The 19091-nt window shown below is 40.2% G+C and overlaps 1 protein-coding gene across 10 annotated transcripts in view; it reads right to left on the reverse strand.

Moving 5' to 3' along the window:
- Positions 1–19091, reverse strand: part of DTNA (dystrobrevin alpha) — a 597879-nt gene that overhangs the window by 110080 nt on the left and 468708 nt on the right. For 5 of the 10 annotated variants that reach the window (XM_033933728.1, XM_033933727.1, XM_033933729.1 and 2 more), the window contains 2 exons: positions 7720–7797; positions 7182–7274 (listed from right to left, as the gene is read on the reverse strand). The exons of 2 other annotated variants lie outside the window; for them this stretch is intronic. In XM_033933728.1, coding sequence (XP_033789619.1) covers positions 7182–7274; positions 7720–7797 — 171 coding nt within the window. Of the gene's footprint in view, positions 1–7181; positions 7275–7719; positions 7798–13438; positions 15425–19091 lie in introns of those variants that run through there. 3 more of the 10 variants (XM_033933736.1, XM_033933731.1, XM_033933735.1) reach the window with 2 other exon arrangements.

Genomic DNA, 19091 nt, shown 5'->3' on the forward strand with positions numbered 1-19091 from the left:
CGTCTACCCCTACCAGCCTGCCTTCAAACATTTTATTAAGTATATTCACAAAGAAGTGGGCATTTCCAAATGCGTTCTCTTCATCTATTGAGAAATACCTTGTCCCTAAAGCATGTGGCTCTTTCCCTCATCCACTTCCTCTTTTCTGTTGCAGAAAAAAAAGCCAAAATGATTACGAAGGTCATCCCAGATGTCTCCAGGAGCTAACATTGGCCCCTGCCTTGCACAGAAGTACACTGGTTTAGGTAGTGTCACTTAGTATCCATGTATAATTTGAACCATCTAAGCAGACAGTTCAAGGTTCAATTGCTATTTCTCTGCCTCACCTAGATCATAAGTTATCTTTAAGCAGCAATTCTATAAACCCGGTGCTAATCTTTATGCACACTACTTGTGTAAATGTTTAGAATACAAAAATTTACATACCTATATGTACACTTATGCACATAAATGACATGCCACCAAAGTGCTATTCTGTAAATATCCATTTAATGTGCATATATAATAGTGCATATTTGCAAAGGAGCAAAACAACAAAAGAACCAGAGGTCCAACTTCGTCTGCAGTGAAAAAACAAACCAGAGCAAACAAACCAAAACTGCAGACTTGTACACGGTGCAGGCAAATTTTATTTTGACAAATAAATATTAACTAAAAACCTTTTACCAGACGGGGGACCCAACACGGTCCGTGTTTCGGACAACCTTCATCAGGGGTCCATGGTAATAAAGGTAAAAAGAAAAATATCACAAAAAGAAGCCTGGAAAAATAGTGTTTGGTAGCACACCAGTGAATCTCCGAAATGCACTACAAGTTCGTCACAGTAAAAAAAAGGTTTTTAGTTAATATTTATTTGTCAAAATAAAATTTGCCTGCACCGTGTACAATATTTGCAAAGGAGGACATATACAGGGGAGGAGCATGGCTGGGACAAAGACAGAGCTCCCACTTACAGAGTACTGTAATATATGCAAGTATCTGCACAGGACCTAGATGCTACCATATACAGCTGGAATAAGTGATCATGCCTAAATATTAGGTGTGTTCATACCCGGTTATGCTAGTATTCTATAAAGCAAGGCTACTCAATTCCAGGCCTTGAGGTCCATAGACAGGCCAGGTTTTCAGGAGGTGTGTGTGGTGCAGTGTTTAGAACTACAGCCTTAGCACTCTGAGGTTGTGGGTTCAAATCCCTCACTGCTCCCTGTGACCCTGGGAACGTAATCCCTCATTGCCCAGGTACATTAGGTAAAGTGCGAGTCCACCAGGACAGATTGGGAAAATGCTTGAGTACCTGAATGTAAACCACTTAGGATATAAGTGGTATAAAAATGGTAAAAATAAATAAAGTTACTTTATAGCAGTAGTTCACAAACCTGTCCTGCAGGACCACCAGCCAGTCAGGTTTTGGGGATAACCCTAATGAATATGCATGAGATTTACATATCATGGAGGTGGCAGGCATGCAAATCTGTCCCATGCATATTCATTAGGACTATCCTGAAAACCTGACTGGCTGGAGGTCCCCCAAGACAGGGTTGGGAACCACTGCTTTATAGAATAGATGTTATAGACTTGCCTTCTTTGTGGCTGTATATTACTGCTTTGGTATTCCAAATCTCACTGCTTTTTTTAGATAGATAATTTTAGCAGTATAACAATTCATCCATTCAAGTTGCCTGGAGTTTTACAATAAAGCACTTATGAAGCTGATCTTGCTGCTGTATGTGCTCTTTAAAACTGACCTCAATGGGTTAATATTCATCCACCATCATGACCATATTAATCACTAGCACAGATGCATAACTTGGCATCTATGTTCAGAGCTGCTGTCAGTAAACACTGAACATATACATAGTTTGGTCACTGTGCTGGCATTATCCATTTTGTTTAAATCACTCTCTTGGTGTTAAAGGTATTTATAAAACTGATCAGTTCAAGTTACTCATTTTGACTTTTATATTATCACACATTGTGATATTGTAATCTTCTTTATGCCAGCTGCTCAGCTAAACTATTGAACTGATTGTAAACTCTGCAAAATATAGCAGCAAAATTACTGTGCAATGCTCAAGTATCAGACAGAGGGTCCCCTATGCTTGTGAAATTATATTGGATCCCTGTGCAAACCTGATAAATTTCAAGTTGTTCATGCTGATTTTTAAAATGATTTATGGCCTTGTTCAGATTACCTACCTAGCCTTATATTGCTCTCTCTGGCTGATAGACTACCATCAACTAACTTTATATTTTCCATCAGGGAAAGGTATAAAGTATAAAAAGATCTTCAATGCTCTGTTTACAGATCAAACTGTGTGTTAATATAGAATTCGCTATTTTAGTAATTAGCTTGGAATCTAGTTACATGCCACCTGATACTTTGCACTGCCAATGTTCTACAGAAGGTCTATCTTTTGCCGCTAGGCCTTAGCAGGCCAGCCGATGAATATCAGTTTGACCAGCTAACTCCATGGTAGCAAACTTTGACCCAGATATTCAATGCTGATAGCCGGATACGGCCCCATCAATTAATATCCGGGATCACCAGCTTGCCTCTTGTGGACTCAATAGGAAAAACTCATAAACTCATTTGTTTACGGGATTATTGGATGGATTGGGGTCGACATTCAAAGTGATTTAACTGGGCAGGAGAGGATCCTGGCTTGTTAAATCACCTGTGTTGGGCTATCTGCAAATAGTGGATGATCTGGGATGGAGTCGGCACTTAAGAGGTTAGGTGTCAATATTCAACCGGTTAAGTTAATCTGGCCAAATGGGAGTGTGTAAATAGCAGCCCTATCTTTGGCTGGTTTAACTTAACCAGTTAAGGCTATTGGTATTTAACTGGTTAAGTAATGGCCGGCTGCACATACTTGGATATTCAGTGCCTGGACTTGGCCCGGCATTGAACATCCAGGCATAGCAAAAAACAAAACAAAAAACCCCACCCCCAAAACTACTGACTACCTTAATCTGAATATTTACCTCAAATGTTTTTCTTGTCCTTTTATGTAGTTTATATTAATTGACTAGTTTATTTCTTGTTTTAATAGCCTTGCACCATGAAAATTGCAGAATATAAATGCTTGTGTTATTATTAATAAACTTACAAATTATCTGGAAAGCAGTTGAATATTTTTGACAGCTAAATCACAGGTCTTTGGAACGAGCTTACTACCCCGCTGCGGAACCTGGGCTCCCTCCAATTATTCCGCAAGCAACTGAAAACCTGGCTTTTCACTAAAATGTAATTCTATCCCCCCATACTCTTCTCTTCTGTATATAAGTTCATGTAAACCTTTTTTTTTTCCTTCTCGTCCTATATTTTAAGTTCTTGTAAACCATGCCGAGCTCCACATCCGTGGAGATGATGCGGTATATAAACTTAAGGTTTAGTTTAGTTTAAATAAGTTCCTTGCCAACCCTCACTGATCTAACCCAGTCCATAAATATAGATAGTATTTGGCCAATTAAATCACTAAATGGCCAGTTAGTATTGATATTCTTTTTTGAAGATACACATATAGGAATACATATAGATATACATAAAGGAAAATTATGCATTCACCAGATTCTCTCTATCATAACACAAACCAATGGTGCTCTCTGCCCACTGTCTGCTTTTTCAAACCATACAACGTTACCATGCTTATACCCCTTGCCACTAGTTCAACAGATAAAAAAAGGATATATAAAAGACATTCATATCCATCCATGAATCAATCAGTCAGTCAAGACCACTAAAAAGGTAGGGCCCAATATTTAACCATGGTAGCCAGTGGTTCAGTAAAACACTGCCCCAGAAATGCTATTTGTTTAGAGGTGATATTCAAACTGTTAACTGAATAGTCTTTTTGCTGTCCTGTCTTTATCTGGATTGTTATCTCACTAGCTGGCTGAATATGGCTGCTAATCAAATCACCTCCAGCTCTGCCCAAGGACTGCCCTGGCACCTACCAAGGAAATATTCAGCAACACTATCCATATAGTGCTGTTGAATATTCTTCTTGCCAGCACTAATCTGATTAGCATTACTTGCTAACTGGATAAGTGCAGCTGAATATCAGCCCCACAATTACCAACTCTCTCTCAATGTCCACGACACACATAAAAACTTTCTCCAGCACCAAAGATTAGGACTTGAACACGAGTTGATAATAATAATAATAACAGCTTATATACCGCAATACCGTTAAGTTCTATGCGGTTTACAATAGATTAAGCGAGGTACAAATTGATTGAATTTAAGAGGGGGGAAGAGGAGAGTTAATAGGATCGGAAATGCATTGTTGAGGAGGAGATTAATAGGACAGAGGAATCACTATGGAGGAGAAAGAAGATGAGTGGGTCAGTTGTCTAGATACTTTAGGAACAGTTGAGTTTTTAGACGTTTTCTGAATTCCTCATAAGTAGTGGGCGAAAGCAGTTGATCTAGGTCTTTACCCCACAATGCTGCTTGATGTGAAAGAAGGTGTTCATGGTACCTAACTCTCAGGGTTCCTTTTACTAAGGTGCGCTTGTGTTTTTAGTGCACGCAGCAGATTAGCACACGCTAACCCTGTGCTACGCGGCTAGAACTAACACCAGCTCAATGCTGGCGTTAGCGTCTAGCGTGCGGGCATTGTAGCATGCGCTATTCCGCGTGTTAATGCCCTAATACAGCTTAGTTAAATGAGCCCTCAATGTCCACATTTTTCAGCTCTGCGAAAAGTCCAGACAGGGCTAGTTCCAGGATATTATATACCCCAGTTCCCCTTCAGTCATGTGCCCCCCCAAAAAATTGTTTTTCAGACTCCTAGCCTCCCTCCAAATTTTAAGAATTAAATGCAAGAATCATAATTATACCAATGTCATCGTTTCCAGAATGATCTTGCAAAAATACATAAATAGGACATCATATTTTAAATATTAAACAGGTAAAGACATAGGCTGATGGTTTTCTAAATTTGTCAGGATCTACACTTCTCTCTCCGTATTCGCTGTGATAGGGGATTAACAGAACCGCAAATACAGAAAAACCGTGAATAACTTTTTCATATGTTATTTGCTGTTTTCTATTAAAAACCATCATGAATATGGTGAAACCACGAATAACATGGTGGGAGACCTGGCCTGTTCCTGAAGGAGAGGCAAAACATGGTGAAGAAAGTGCTGGAAATCAGCGATTTCTTTATGCAAGCTGGTGTAATTTGGGGAGAGGAGCCAGCAAGCTAAAAACCGTGAATAATCGAATCCACGATTGCTGAAACCGCGAATACGGAGGGAGAAGTGCATATTACTTTGATTGCTGCTGCTGTTTGACACCACCCCTCCCCCAGAAGATGCTGTTCTGGACAACTGCCTAGTTTGCCTAATGGCTGAACCAGCCCTGCATCTAGGCTCCAATGTTTTTGTCCGACATGGTCTCAAGGTTATTACTGTCATCATTCTTATTTCCTAATTTCATTTATTTGTCCTGGTTCTTCAAAAACGTCTGGCTTTGAAACAACTCACTGCTAAATCCTGCTTGCCTGGTTCTCAGCTATAATGCTTTAACTACTAAACCACTTCTGCTTGCTGCAATGATTTCTAGAGCTGGAGCACAATGCTATGTGCTTGGCATGGCAAGACGTAGTAAGGTTTGCCTGATCTACAGATTGAAAAAGTTTGATCATGTGAGTCTTTACTATCGAGAATTGTAGAATTAAATTTAAATTTGGTTGCCTTTGTTACAAAGTCCTGTTCGGCATGGCATACTTATCTGAATTATTTTCCTTTACTCAATCCAAGCTGTCGTTACACAAAATACCACCAATCTTTGCTTTCTTATCAAGCAGCTTTCTGGGACAAGGAACTGAAACCTTTGTTATCGAGTTCCATGTCTTACAATCATTTTCGAAAGCAACTGAAGACACATTTCTTCGCAAATTAATCAATTTTCTTTAGATTGTATTATTTGTTAAATTTGCAAACCGCATTGAACTTATCGGTTATGCGGTATAGAAATGACTTATTCTGTTCTAAGGTGTAATACTAGCCATGTCTCCTCCTATGTGTAGGGGGAAGATTCTGCAAGAAAAATGAGGAGCTCCAGGAGCGAAATCTTACATTTTTAATCTGGTTTGGTTGCACAGTTTTCACCTTAACTTTTTCTCATCCTTAATGTAAAGATAAACAAAACCAAATGCTCTCTCCAAAAATATTGATTTCTTCCAAGAAAGACTTCAACCTTGACAGAGTTGGCATGATGCCAGTAGGCATCAACACTATCGTACAGTGGTTGTAAGCCAAACTGAGAATATATCTCTGTTTGAGGATAATATTAACAACATGGTGTGGCACCATGGCTGTAATTCTATAAGGAGGGTACTCACATTTAGGTACCAGGAATACAGGTGAATGGCCAGAATACCAGTATATATGGGCATGCGTGTGCACATACGGAGAAAAATGCCTATATTCTGGCTACTTGCTATTCTAGAAAAAGGTGCCCAAGTGCAATGGTGCATATTTTGAAGATATGAGTAAGTTGCACAGTTATGCATGCAAACTGTAGAATACTAACATTTATGTGTGAGTTTGGGGGGTTTTTTGTTTTTTTTTTGGAAGCTAGTTGCAAGCATTTGTGCCAGCCCTATGGCAGGTGTAAATGGTTGTGCCTCAATTATACATGTTTATATGTGCTTCTACAATATTCTAGAAAGGAAAGTTAGACGCTTATAAACAGCACTCCATCAGTCTGATATTCAGACTGCAGAAGATAGCTGGCAATCTGCTAAGGTCCACAGTGAAACTGAAAATTCAATGCCAGCACTGAACTTCCAGTTTAGATTTGGTTGGCAGAGACATAGCTGTCTAAGCCAATATTCATCGGCTGGCTGGCTAAATCCTAGCAGCTAAAGACAGACATGCTTTTTAGGTGAGTCTATTTGACAACTGAACCTAGCCAGCCAGCCGATGAACATTGGCAGTCACTGGCTATGTCATGCAACATGGTCGGTCACCTGCCAATCTGGATATTCAGCAGGAGACATCTGTTTATCTCTCATTGGTTATGTGGTATTTGGCCAACCAGGAGCTGTTCCTGGCCTGCCAAATAGCACTGAATATCAGCTTCCATGAGTCCGCTGTAAACTGCTTCAATTAACTACATCGCCGCTTCCTTCTCTTGCCATCCACGAAGGTGCCAAACCTGCACTAACCGTGTGGGGTTGCTCTGGAGCATGTCGGTATACAAGCCGATGAGGACATGTTCATCAGCCAGTCTTTCTGCAACATCAAGGCTATACTGTACCCTGGAGCAGGGAGTAAAGGGTAAGGGAAACAGGTATGAACACAACAGACAGAAGAAAGCAGGAGGAGGTGAGAATGTGCCAGGAGAATCAAGGAAAGAACAACGGAAAACAACTGTTGACATCCGGGACAAGATTTACGAAAGATGAGTTCAGAGATAAAAGAAATTTTTTAAAAAAGAGAGATTAAAAGGATCACAAACATAACCACAGGCAAATAATTTCAGGCAAGGAAAGTCTTTGGTATATATGTCTACATAAAATAAGATACTCTTTTTCTTTATAAAGTGCATTCTTAGCTTAATTGATTAGTTGGATTAAAGACTAGCTTAAGACCTCCCTCCCATAAAAATGAAAGGGAAACATAAATCATTCCCCCCACCCTGGAAGGGCTGCATATTAGTAGTGTTAATGCAAGATGCCAACACTCCCACGCTTTTGGACTTACCCTTTGCCCTTCAGCAAAGTCAGAGCAGTCCTGGCTTGCAGTTTGCTCTGCTCTACTTCATTATTCTTGTGAGGAGAGCTAGTTAACAAGATGGGAAAAGGGAGAAGAGGAGAAGCAGTGACCAGAGGGCAATGAAGAACATGACCCATGAAATACTGTAAGTCAGTCATGTTCTGGACTCAATCCACCCTTTCAAGCTTTAAAACTGAAATCTCAGTAATGACAAGAAAATAGCATATTATATTCTTCTGGCTGCAAGGCAATTAATGTTAATTTCTTCAAAATGATCCATATATTTTGCAGACTGGAACACCCCCCCAGCACCCTCCCCCTTAGATGGAAATATTCAGCGTAGCACTATCCAGGCAATTTATATGGATATTGTATCTGTATAAAATGTATCAGCAGCAGTATCTGTACATATACTGCTATTGAATATATTTTACTCTATACATTTACAATTTATCTCCTACTAGGTGGAATACGGTAAAAATAATCATAAAATAAATAAACATATACAAACACCCTTGCACCCCCAGAATCAATACTCCTCATTCTACTTAATCAGGAGGGAAAGTAAGAAGAAATACATGCAAATTCAGATACTTTTTAATCTGTTTCAAATTTGCACAGTGACACAAATACCCTGACAAATGATTCCACAACAGTGGACAGGATACCGAAAAGGCAACTGACCTGGAACAACTTTATACAGGTCTCTCTTATCAGTATAAAGTTATACTTGGATTTCTGTGGCGGCATTTATATGGATAACCTATAAGTATAGCAGCTGAATACTGCCACTGTGGGCTTAATTTTATTAACAGAATGTTTATGAAGGAAGTCCAAAAAAATCACCTATTTTCTAAAGGCAATAGAGCCACATATATGCCTTTCTAAAATATACCCCTACAATAGCCCCCAATGGGACACAATTGCTTTTGTACAAATTTAAACCAGTTCCAAATAAAACATGAAACTCTACATGTACTCTGTGTATACACTCCCCCCTCCCAATTTTGATTATTCGCGATTTCCTAAAACCAGAATCACCCCCACCTCCCTGACCTCCTGTGGTGGTCTAGCGGTCTTTTGGGGCAGGTGCGATCTTCCAATGCGCCTGCCCCGTGCAGATCACTCATCCAAAATGGCTGCCGTGAGTTCCCTTCGTAGTCTTGATGCCGAGGGGAAGGCGGGAGGGAGGTGTGGGGGGGGTTAGAGTCAGCCCAAAAGTTATTTGTGGATTTTCAATATTCACAGGCCGGCTCTGCCCCTAACCCCCGTGAATATTGAGGGAGGAGTGTATAAGCAAATTTTATACAAAATATGCCAACCACAATTTGCTCCACCCTACATAGTCTAGATTCAGAACCAACTTCAGCACTGAGACACTACTAGGATCCCTTCTGGACACAGCTAGACAACACCTCAGCACAGGCAAAAAAATGCTGATTATTCAACTAGATTTCACCGCAGCATTTGACCTGGTAGACCATGACATCCTGCTACAAATAAGAACATAAGAAGTTGCCTCTACTGGGTCAGACCAGAGGTTCATCGCGCCCAGCAGTTCGCTCCTGCGGCGGCCCATCAGGTCCATGACCTGTAAGGTGACCGGCGTCTAAGCCCTTTTAATCCCCTTGTCCTTCCCTGTAAGCCCTTTCATAACTTATCTCTACCTCTATCTGTATCCCTCAACCCCCGTGTCCTTCAGGAATTTATCCAATCCTTCCTTGAAGCCCGGTAGGGTACTCTGTCCTATTACAGCCTCTGGAAGCGCATTCCAGGTGTCCACCACCCTTTGAGTGAAAAATAATTTCCTAGCATTGGTTCTAAACCTGTCCCCTTTAAATTTCTCTGAGTGCCCCCTTGTTCTTGTGGTTCCCCATACTAGATACAATAGGAATCACAGGCAAAGTACACACATGGTTTCAAGGATTCCTACAATCCAGGGCCTAAAGAGTAAAGACAAACAAAGAAAAATCAGAACCATGATCCAACCCCTGTGGCGTGTACCCCAAGGATCGCCATTATCCCTAACACTCACTCTTCAATCTCTACATTGCATCCCTTGGCACCTGCCTAGACAAAATAGGCTTAACCTCCTATAGCTATGCAGACGACATCACCATTCTCCTTCCTTTTGATTAGCCAATGCCCACCCTGACAGACACACTACACAGAACTCTAGAAACAGTGGCAATATGGATGAAAGACTAAAACAGAACCCAGACAAAACAAAGTTCATACTTCTCAAAAAAAATAAAACCCCAGCCATAACAAACCTAGTAATAAACTCAATCACATATCCCATTCAACCCACTCTAAAACTTCTGGGAATGACGATAGACAGATGTTGCACCATGCAACCATAAATCAACAAAACAATACAGAAATCATTTGCGGTCATGAGAAACCTAAGGCAAGTTCAAAAATTTTTCAACAGAAAAAAATTTCAGCTCATGGTCCAGTCCCTAGTACTAGGTCTCCTTGACTACTGCAACATCCTATATCTCCCCTGCCCCGCAAGAATAATAAAACAGCTACAAACAGTACAAAACACATCCCTGAGACTAATCTATTCACTAAGAAAACACGACCTTATCACTCACACTGGCTCCCAATTCAAGCATGACCACATGTTTAAAGACAATTAGACTGTTTCTAATTCTTTATCTGTGCATTTTTGAAAACCATTGCACCCCTGAGGAAGGTGTGTTCGCCGAAACATGGACCGTGTAGGGTCCGGTTGGACTATTACAATTGTATTTCTATGGTTTTAATGTGTTTGAGTGCATAATAAATAATTTTCAAAACATCAGTATCCACAGCTTTTTGTTTTCATCGGTAAACATGTATTCAGTCATGAAATTGTATAAGAACTCTTTCCTGCATGGAAAACACATTTTACACATAGAAAATGCTTTATAAAATTGGTTCATAGACAAACCCGCTGAAGACAAAGGCGCGCGCCGACAACTGAGCGCAAGACGGAAGCGCGCGCTGAAGAAAAAGAGTTTTTAGGGGCTCCGACGGGGGTTTTTGTTGGGGAACCCCCCCCCCCACTTTACTTAATACAGATCACGGCGGTGTTGTGGGGGGTTTGGGAGGTTGTAACCGCCCTCATTATACTGTAAACTTAACTGTTTCCCTGTTTTTTAGGGAAAAAGTGAAGTTTTCAGTAAAATGTGGGGGGTTACAACCCCCCAAACCCCCCACAACGCGGCGTGATCTGTATAAAGTAAAGTGTGGGGGGGGGGGTTCCCCCCCACGCCCCCCGTCAGAGCCCTTTAAAACAGTCATTTTCTTCGGCGCGCACCTCCGCGTTGCGCTCAGTTGTCTGCGCGCACCTTTGTCCCGGTGCGCTTTTGATCTGACACCATAAAATTACCTCAACAGGGACTTTAAAAGCCAAAATGTATATATTTCATAGGTTAAAAACTGAGAGAAAACCACATAAATTTGAAACCGATTAGCCAGGTGTTCCCTGAGGACTGGGCTGAAAACCACTGATCTAGCTTTCATTATTATTGGTGTCTCGTCATTACAAGCTCAAATCCAGATGCACTAAGCACTGTTCCCCAGTGATATATAAGGAGGTAGTTACTGTTAAAGTGTTAACTCCAGTTGTTATTAACTAGGTCTCTTTGCATAAAATGAAACAGAATGAGTTAACAATAAAATAACACATCTTAACAGTAGCCCATGTTGATAGCTATGGCTCAAAATGAAGAAAATCCAGTTTGGGCTTCAAATCCCCATCCTTAATGTTACTGGATGTATCCTTCCTGTGAAGGAAGAGGAAGAATTTGGGGCTGGGATTAGACTCCGAGGGCTCTAGTTACTAAAGTTGACTTCTCTTTTATATACACTGTAGACTCCATAAAACTGAGCTCGATGTAACATAGGATCACTTACAACCCATTTTTATCTTTGCAATTACATAGCAAAACTGTAAATCTACTACAGCAGTTTTTATACATGTCCTGGGGGACCCCCAGCCAATCAGATTTTCAAGATATCCATAATGAATATGCATGAGGCCGGTGTTAGTGGATGGGTTACATTCGCCTCAGATAGCCCAGGGTGTTGGGGCTTTACCCATGTCATTGGGTCCAACCGAAGCAAGAGAAATGGCATTGGTTAAAGAAGGGTTATTGGGCTTTGGAGCGGCTCAGGATGTTACATCTTCACCAGTTACACTGGAAGCACTTTGGCAGGCTATCATCAGATTGGATACTAATGTGTGTATGAAGTTAAGGAAAGCTGAGTCTGAGTTATCATCATTATTTTGGAAAATGTCCATTTAGGGAAGGGTTGAAAAGATACCATGCAAAGGGTGGAATGAGTGGAGAAGAAATTAGAGGAGGTACAAACTGTACAGAATAAGGTTATTCGAAATTGCTCTTTATTATATTGGAAGTATGAACAAATTGAGAACATCATGAGGAAGTTTAATTTATAATTCTTGAACTTTCCATGCATGAATTTTGTGTCTCAAAGCCCAGAATCTCTATAGGACACTAATATCGGTGGCCGCCAATCGCGTGTCAATCACACGAAGGCACCCTATAAAGAATCACGCCTCTGCAAAAAGACCAGCACCAGAAATGTATGCAAGGGTTTTCCGGACCTACATTTCTGGTGCCTATCTTTGTCATAAATTGGCTCTACATAGGTGCTTTAGGCCATCTAACGCCACTTCCGGTGTTAGCCACACTCATAGTGGCGTTCAGTGGCCTAAAGTGTCTACATATGCGCAATTCTGGCACTTATTATTTGGGCACTGGTAGGCACTTTAAAGGTGCTGTATTTTGCCATTTTAAATGGTATTTGTTAACTAACTTGGCGCCATACCTTTATGGAGGCACATATAAGAATTAAGACTGGCTGCAAATACAGTACTGTAGCAGGACTTGCTTATCCACTCATACCCCGGTTGAGATCATTTTCACGCAACGTTCTGATTACACATGCAACTTTCTTTAAGTTAGTCATCTTATTCTCTAACTCCTGTTACTCTGTCTTACCTTACACCCTGTCTATTAAGATGTTTTATTGTGTATTGTGTTGACACTATGCCATAATCTATACTATTACTTGAATATTTTTTTCTGTTGATACTACTGCCTATGTTTAGACTGATCTCATTTTGCACTGCCTTGGGTGAATTTCTTCAAAAAGGCGGTACATATAGGTTTATAAATGACTTCTATCCCATTTTTATCCAAGGCAAGGAACAGTAAAAACATAAATGCAAATAATATAAAGTAATTACAAATACACAACAAAACAACAGTTCAACTATGACTTAGTCCTATGTAAGTACAATCCCATAAGCTGCTCTAAACAAATGACATTTCAAAGCTCTTTTAAATATTAACTGGTCTCTCAAAAGCCTCATGGTTAATGGTAACTGATTCCACTGCTGTGACGCAAACAACTATAAAGGTTCTATGTCTAGTTTCTTAAAAAAAAAAAAAAAAGAGAGAGATTACAAATCAGGAACAATAAATAAGCCTGTGTTCTCAGACTGCACAGAATAATACCTTATTGCAAGAGAATGACACGAGGAAAAAAATCTGTCCCCATCACTGCCCTGTCACCGGACCACTGTCCCCCTTCACCGCCCCTTCCCCGTCCCATTTACCACCCCGTCCCCATCTCCGCAGCATCCACCCTTCCCTCTCACCACCTTACTGCCCTTCGGCACCCCTCGCGCGGTCCATGCATCTCTCTCCCTCCCCCTTACCTTCTTGGTGCGTTTTAAGGTTTCAGAGTACTTGTTGAAAGCCGCCAGAACCTACATGCATCATGGGCGTGTGTGGATGGAAGCTTCTCCTCTTACACAACCTTAAAACGTGCTGCAAAGGTAAGGGGGAGGGAGGGAGGTAGATTCGTAGGAAGGTAAGGAGGGAGGGGCCCGCACGCGTTCCCTCCCTTAACTGCAGGGACAAGGCCATTCACCGCTCCACGGGGTGATGGATGGCCTTGTCCCCACACCTGAGGTGAGCACCTTCCCCCCCCCCCCACCGTTTTGGCGGGTTATCCGTGGCTAGCCAAGGGTAACATCCACCATGTCATTCTCTACTTATTGCTAGAAATGGAATAACCTACACAGAGCCTGTAGGCAGTGCTTCCCCAGATCATATAGAAATAGCTCAGGGGATGTAATGTTTGATGGATGCTGTTACTGTGTCAAATGTACTGAAGGAAGCTAGCTTACTGGAAACCCATCTGTAGATGAAATTCTGTAAATACTTTAATTCCTGTAAATAATCAGATATTTGTTCACCAACATACATTACTTTCCTACTGTGCTGCTCTATCACCAGTTAGAATCACATATAGGAGATTCCTGTAATAAATCCTGAGGTCTGCCGGATGTTACTGGCTGAGCAATGCAGTGAGGAGTGGAGGTGTGGGTATTAATTTGCATAGTAGACATGACTGCTCAACGCCTTGAAATGGATGCTAACGAGGCCACCAAGCATTCCAGTGCTTTGAATGTGCAGTTACCACAATAAATTTTCTGCTAGGATTAGGGCAGAGTAGCCCGAGCTGAGTTTCCTGAGCAGTGATTGGCTCAGGCACAGACAGGAAAGGTGACATGTTACAATGAACTGCCGATTTCTGCCGTGATTTTAATGTGGCAGTAATTTGCATGCTCATCGCTTTTAGCATGCTGAAGTATTTTTGGAGCATTAATTACAAGGTAGAGCCATGGCTCTCCCACAAGGCTCTTTGCATCAGCCCCCTGGATCTGTATAAGCAAAAGTGTTAAGATCAGCCATACAGGAGCCTGGTCAGCAGAGTATAATGAGTGATTCAGCCCGTTACTCAATGATCAGCAAGATTTATAAAGAACCCTAAGGCTGCTCACTGCCTTAAATAAAGGCTATCCCTGAACAACTGCTTGCACATTTTAATCTAGTCTATTTAGTTTTATGTTCCAATTGTTTTGAGCAAAACAATGCCTTGATGACTATATTTCAGATGTGAAATCATGATTAAAATGGACAAAAGTGTTACACCCAACACTGCAACTTAAGTTAATGACATATCATCAATGTATAAACTAAAAACAAAGCATCTACAAGGGCTGATGAAAAGTAATGAGAATGTCTCTGGGGATTTTTCCCCCAAGAAGTAGGCATGGCAATGCTGTGCTGGTTCTTGCAAAGCTTATGCATCAACGTTTCTGAACTTGCAGTAGGACTGCCATAGTCTTCATTGTTGGGTCATAGCGAGAGGAAGAAGTTCGTACGTTTCATCATGGTGGATAAGGAAGACGTGCCTGTGAGAATACGCCAGAGGTGTGTGATTTAATTTTATGTTAAACTTGGAAAGAGCAGAAACGAAACTCTTGAAACAATTAAATCCTGAAATAAAAACTGTGGAAAGAAGTTCTCTACAGATGAACTGAAAAATGCCACAGACGTATTACTAAAAGTGATGTTGCAAAACAGTCCACTGCTCGTCTTTGAATTGTTTTTGAAACACTGCAAAAAAAAAAAAAAAATGTATTGAATGTGAAGGATGCTACTTTGAAAAAGAAAAATATTCAGATCCCGTGAAGTCATTTGATTCTGGAAAAAAAAACCTGTCTCGTTACTTTTCAGTCATTCCTCAGAGCATTCTGTCTGATGTTTCTAGTACCATTATTCATTTCTCGCAGGTGCTTATTAGACAATTGCTCCTTGCCCTAAAAGGAAATTTAAAAATTTCACAATGGTTTAAATTTTACATTTTGTAACGCATGAAATCATTTACATGATATAAAAACTAATTTCAAGAAAAAAATTCCCCAAGGCATCTGAGTAATAAGATGTTAACTGGTACCTTAACATCTGAAGCAGACTTTGGGGTTCATTTTCAAAGCACTTTGTGTGCTTAAGTGCTTTGAAAATGAACCCCCATAGTGTCACAAGTTAAGGAGCTAAGCGTGTCATGGTCACCTATGAAATCATTTTGATGATGTTCTCAAGCCTTATTTCATGTTGTGGTTTTTATAGAAGCTAAAAATAACATAAGGCTTTCAAATGAGAGGATGATCTCAAACTATGGCCCCTGGTCTGGTTACCAAGGTGATAAATGAAGCAACATCATCTTGTTGTTTGGCTTTAGTTACAAGATAAAGAAAATGGCATCTAAAGATAAGATGCCTGTGTAGTAATGGGCTTCACTATTAACAAGAATGTAAAACACTAGGAATGTTCGCTATTTCCTCAACTAGTAAATACTTCAATGTGTGTATTAGAGATATGAATGGAAAATATTTTTGGTTGGTTTTTAAAGCATTTTGGGGCTTTTCCCCCAATTTTCAAATTTTTTTAGTTTGCTTCACATGTTCATTAAAAAAAAAAAAATTCTTTATTGCAACAACTTTTTTTAAACCCAGTACATATGACCCTACCTGATGTCCCAATCTTCTAAGCCAAGTGGTCCCAAGATCAATAATTGAAGCATCAACATGTGCCATTGGGATATTGTTGGCAGGTCTAGTGCCATCCACTTACTGAGAATCACTTTCATCCCCATTAACATCACACGTTTAAGACTTTAGACCCTTAGGAATTGGATGCTGCACATCAAATATCCAAAAAAAGACTGTAGCAATTCATATGCCATCGTACATTCCACATGGTCTGCACCTAAGTGAAAATTGTGTTCCAATAATGTTGAATAGACGGACATGTCCAAACCATATCTGTTAACGTAGCATGAGAACAGTGACATTTCAGACATTGATCCATTGTAGTAATCCATGCCCTATGAGTATGCCTATGAAGCAATATATGTTTGAAAAATAAATTTGTAACCAATTTCCTAATACATCATATTGGGTATTAAATTGCTCAAGGAGCATAGGAAGCCCTTCAAATGATTGTCTTGAATTGCCACATTTAATTCAGTGCTCTACACAGCAGCCAGCTTTAAGTAATCCACATCTTTCATTTGATCCAGCAAATACTTATGATGATATCTTTATGGAACAGCAAATTGGGCATCCAGACAAAAAAAGTTCTGTCAAGAGTTCCCTAACTTCCATATTGAGGAAGGAAGATGAAAGAGTCAATACATAATATTTCAAATTTAAATATGCATACAAATTAACACTTCTTAACTTATGCTGTATAACAATTGTTCCCTCCTCATCTGTTAACACATGATACAAATAGTGTATACTTTTCAAGGCCCAGGTTTTAAACATTAATGAGGTCATGCCAGGAGTACAATCCCCATTCTCCTGAAGAAGTAACAAGGATGTAGTATGGGAAAAAACTCCATGCCTTTTGCAAAGCCAATGCCATGTGCGACGTTATAGTAGGCCTCAAGAGGGCCCACAATTTGGGTGTACAGCAATTTGCAGTACTCGGTGGAGAAACCAAGGCCATGGTGCTGTAAAGGCTTGCAGATCCTTTATGGCTTTCTGGATCTCTTGCGCTTGCAAGTGGTGTTAAGTGCAGCAAGCATTGCAGGAGTAAATCGGGGAAAATCTGTGTCTTCTAAGTATTCATATATTAAGGATTCTTGTGATGCTGGCACAGCAATTTAAATCTGCTTGAAATGACCACTAAAGGCCTGTGCTATCTGGTCTATCTTGTTAGTAGTGACACTCATTGAAGTTGTTCCAGTAGGAATGAAACGAGAGCCGACCATGATTTTGTGATACAAGAGATGACTAGGCCTGTTACCAAACATAAAATGACCCATCCAGTATGCCCATCCACTATCCTCCTCTTTCTAAGAGATCCCATGTGCCTGCTGAGATGCTAATGTGTGGCATCTGAGTGTATGGATTTCTTGCTATGAAGTTTCTCAAGGACACCAACCAGTGCTGGAAAGACAATGAGCTATTTAACACTGCTGAAAGAAAAATTCAAGTCAGCGATACACTCCATCCGGGAACCTAAGAACTGATAAAGTGATGCCAGGCTAATACGCTCAGGCACTGATATTAATGTACCCGTGTGAAGAATGGAAACTTCAAGAAGAAGAAAGTTCTAGAAGCTATGCCTGTCCAAGGCCCCCAGGGAAGAATGGAGGCGTGGACTAGGAGAGGGTTAGATAGGCATTTGGTCTCTCCAATAGGGTGATACATATTTCCAGCCAGGGGAGGGGTCTACGACACAGACACCTTCAGTATAAAACCCCCATGCTATGGCAGAGTTTCTTTAGAGAGACTGCACCATACTTACAGAAAAAATGCTGGCACTGTCCGTATGAGATTTTTTCTCTCCATTGTATATGTCCAAACTAATTTATTTCTAATTTGACAAATACTGCTATAATACTAATTAGTAGAATAAAAAGTTATTTGCTTTGGAATATACAATGTAATCTTGTGGATTTTTATTTTGGGGTTTTTTTTCCTTCACAATGGACCTCCAGTGAGGAAAAGTAAGCAGCTTTTACTTCAGTGCAATTATTTTTCTAAGAGTATAATATGGTATTTCCTAGCTGACTTGTAAGAAATTATGTCTCCTCTAATGACTGCCTTTGATGCTTTCCAAAATAATAAAGGATCATCTATATATTGGTGATTATGATATATGTAATCAGACCAATTCGCCACAAGATACAACTATTGTCGGAAATGGGCATCTTCCTGAAGAAATGCTGGGAATCTCCAACCCCCTCCCCCAACACCAACCTCCAAATCAATCTATATGAGGGCAGTGGTATGAGATTACAATGGGCAATACGAGAAAATAAAGATTGTGATGTAAAAATGTAATCAATACAGGATAGAGACCCATGTGCCCTAGACATCTCAGGGGTTTAACAACTGCCAAGGATCTACCAAGTTTAAAGTTAAACAGAGATAAAGTAACCCTTTATGCTTATCCATGGATCAGGGGCCTCCAGCAGTTCAATCTAGAGTTGCATCCATTACCTGATTAAAATCAGCCACCAGTAGTAAAGGACGTGTCTTCTGCTAGGGCCGCCTGTTTATTATTAAAGGCATGTTCATAGACAGGAACATACTCCACTAAAAAATTGAACGGCCAATTATAAGTAATTTGTTGAATGGCAACCCCAGTCATTATAAGTAATAATTTGTTATTATTTGAAGAAATCTGACTTTTTGCTCTCATTGCCATACCAAACAGCACAGTAGACTAAATTATAATTGTTGGTGGAATTCTCTATGTCATATATATAAAATGGAAAGATTTATTGCAATACAGAAAGGGTGTTTTAAGAAATTTCAAGATGTGTGGGAGCCATTAACAAAATATTGTACTGATTAGAGGACATTTTTCCCTTGAATTTACAAGTTCAGTTGTGAGGGGGGGAGGGAGAGTAATTTATTATTACAAATCGTACAAGGTATTTGATTATATGATAAGAAAGGGTGGGAAGGG

The sequence above is a fragment of the Geotrypetes seraphini genome, chromosome 2, assembly GCF_902459505.1.
Source record: "Geotrypetes seraphini chromosome 2, aGeoSer1.1, whole genome shotgun sequence".
In the NCBI taxonomy this organism is placed as follows: Eukaryota; Metazoa; Chordata; class Amphibia; order Gymnophiona; family Dermophiidae; genus Geotrypetes; species Geotrypetes seraphini.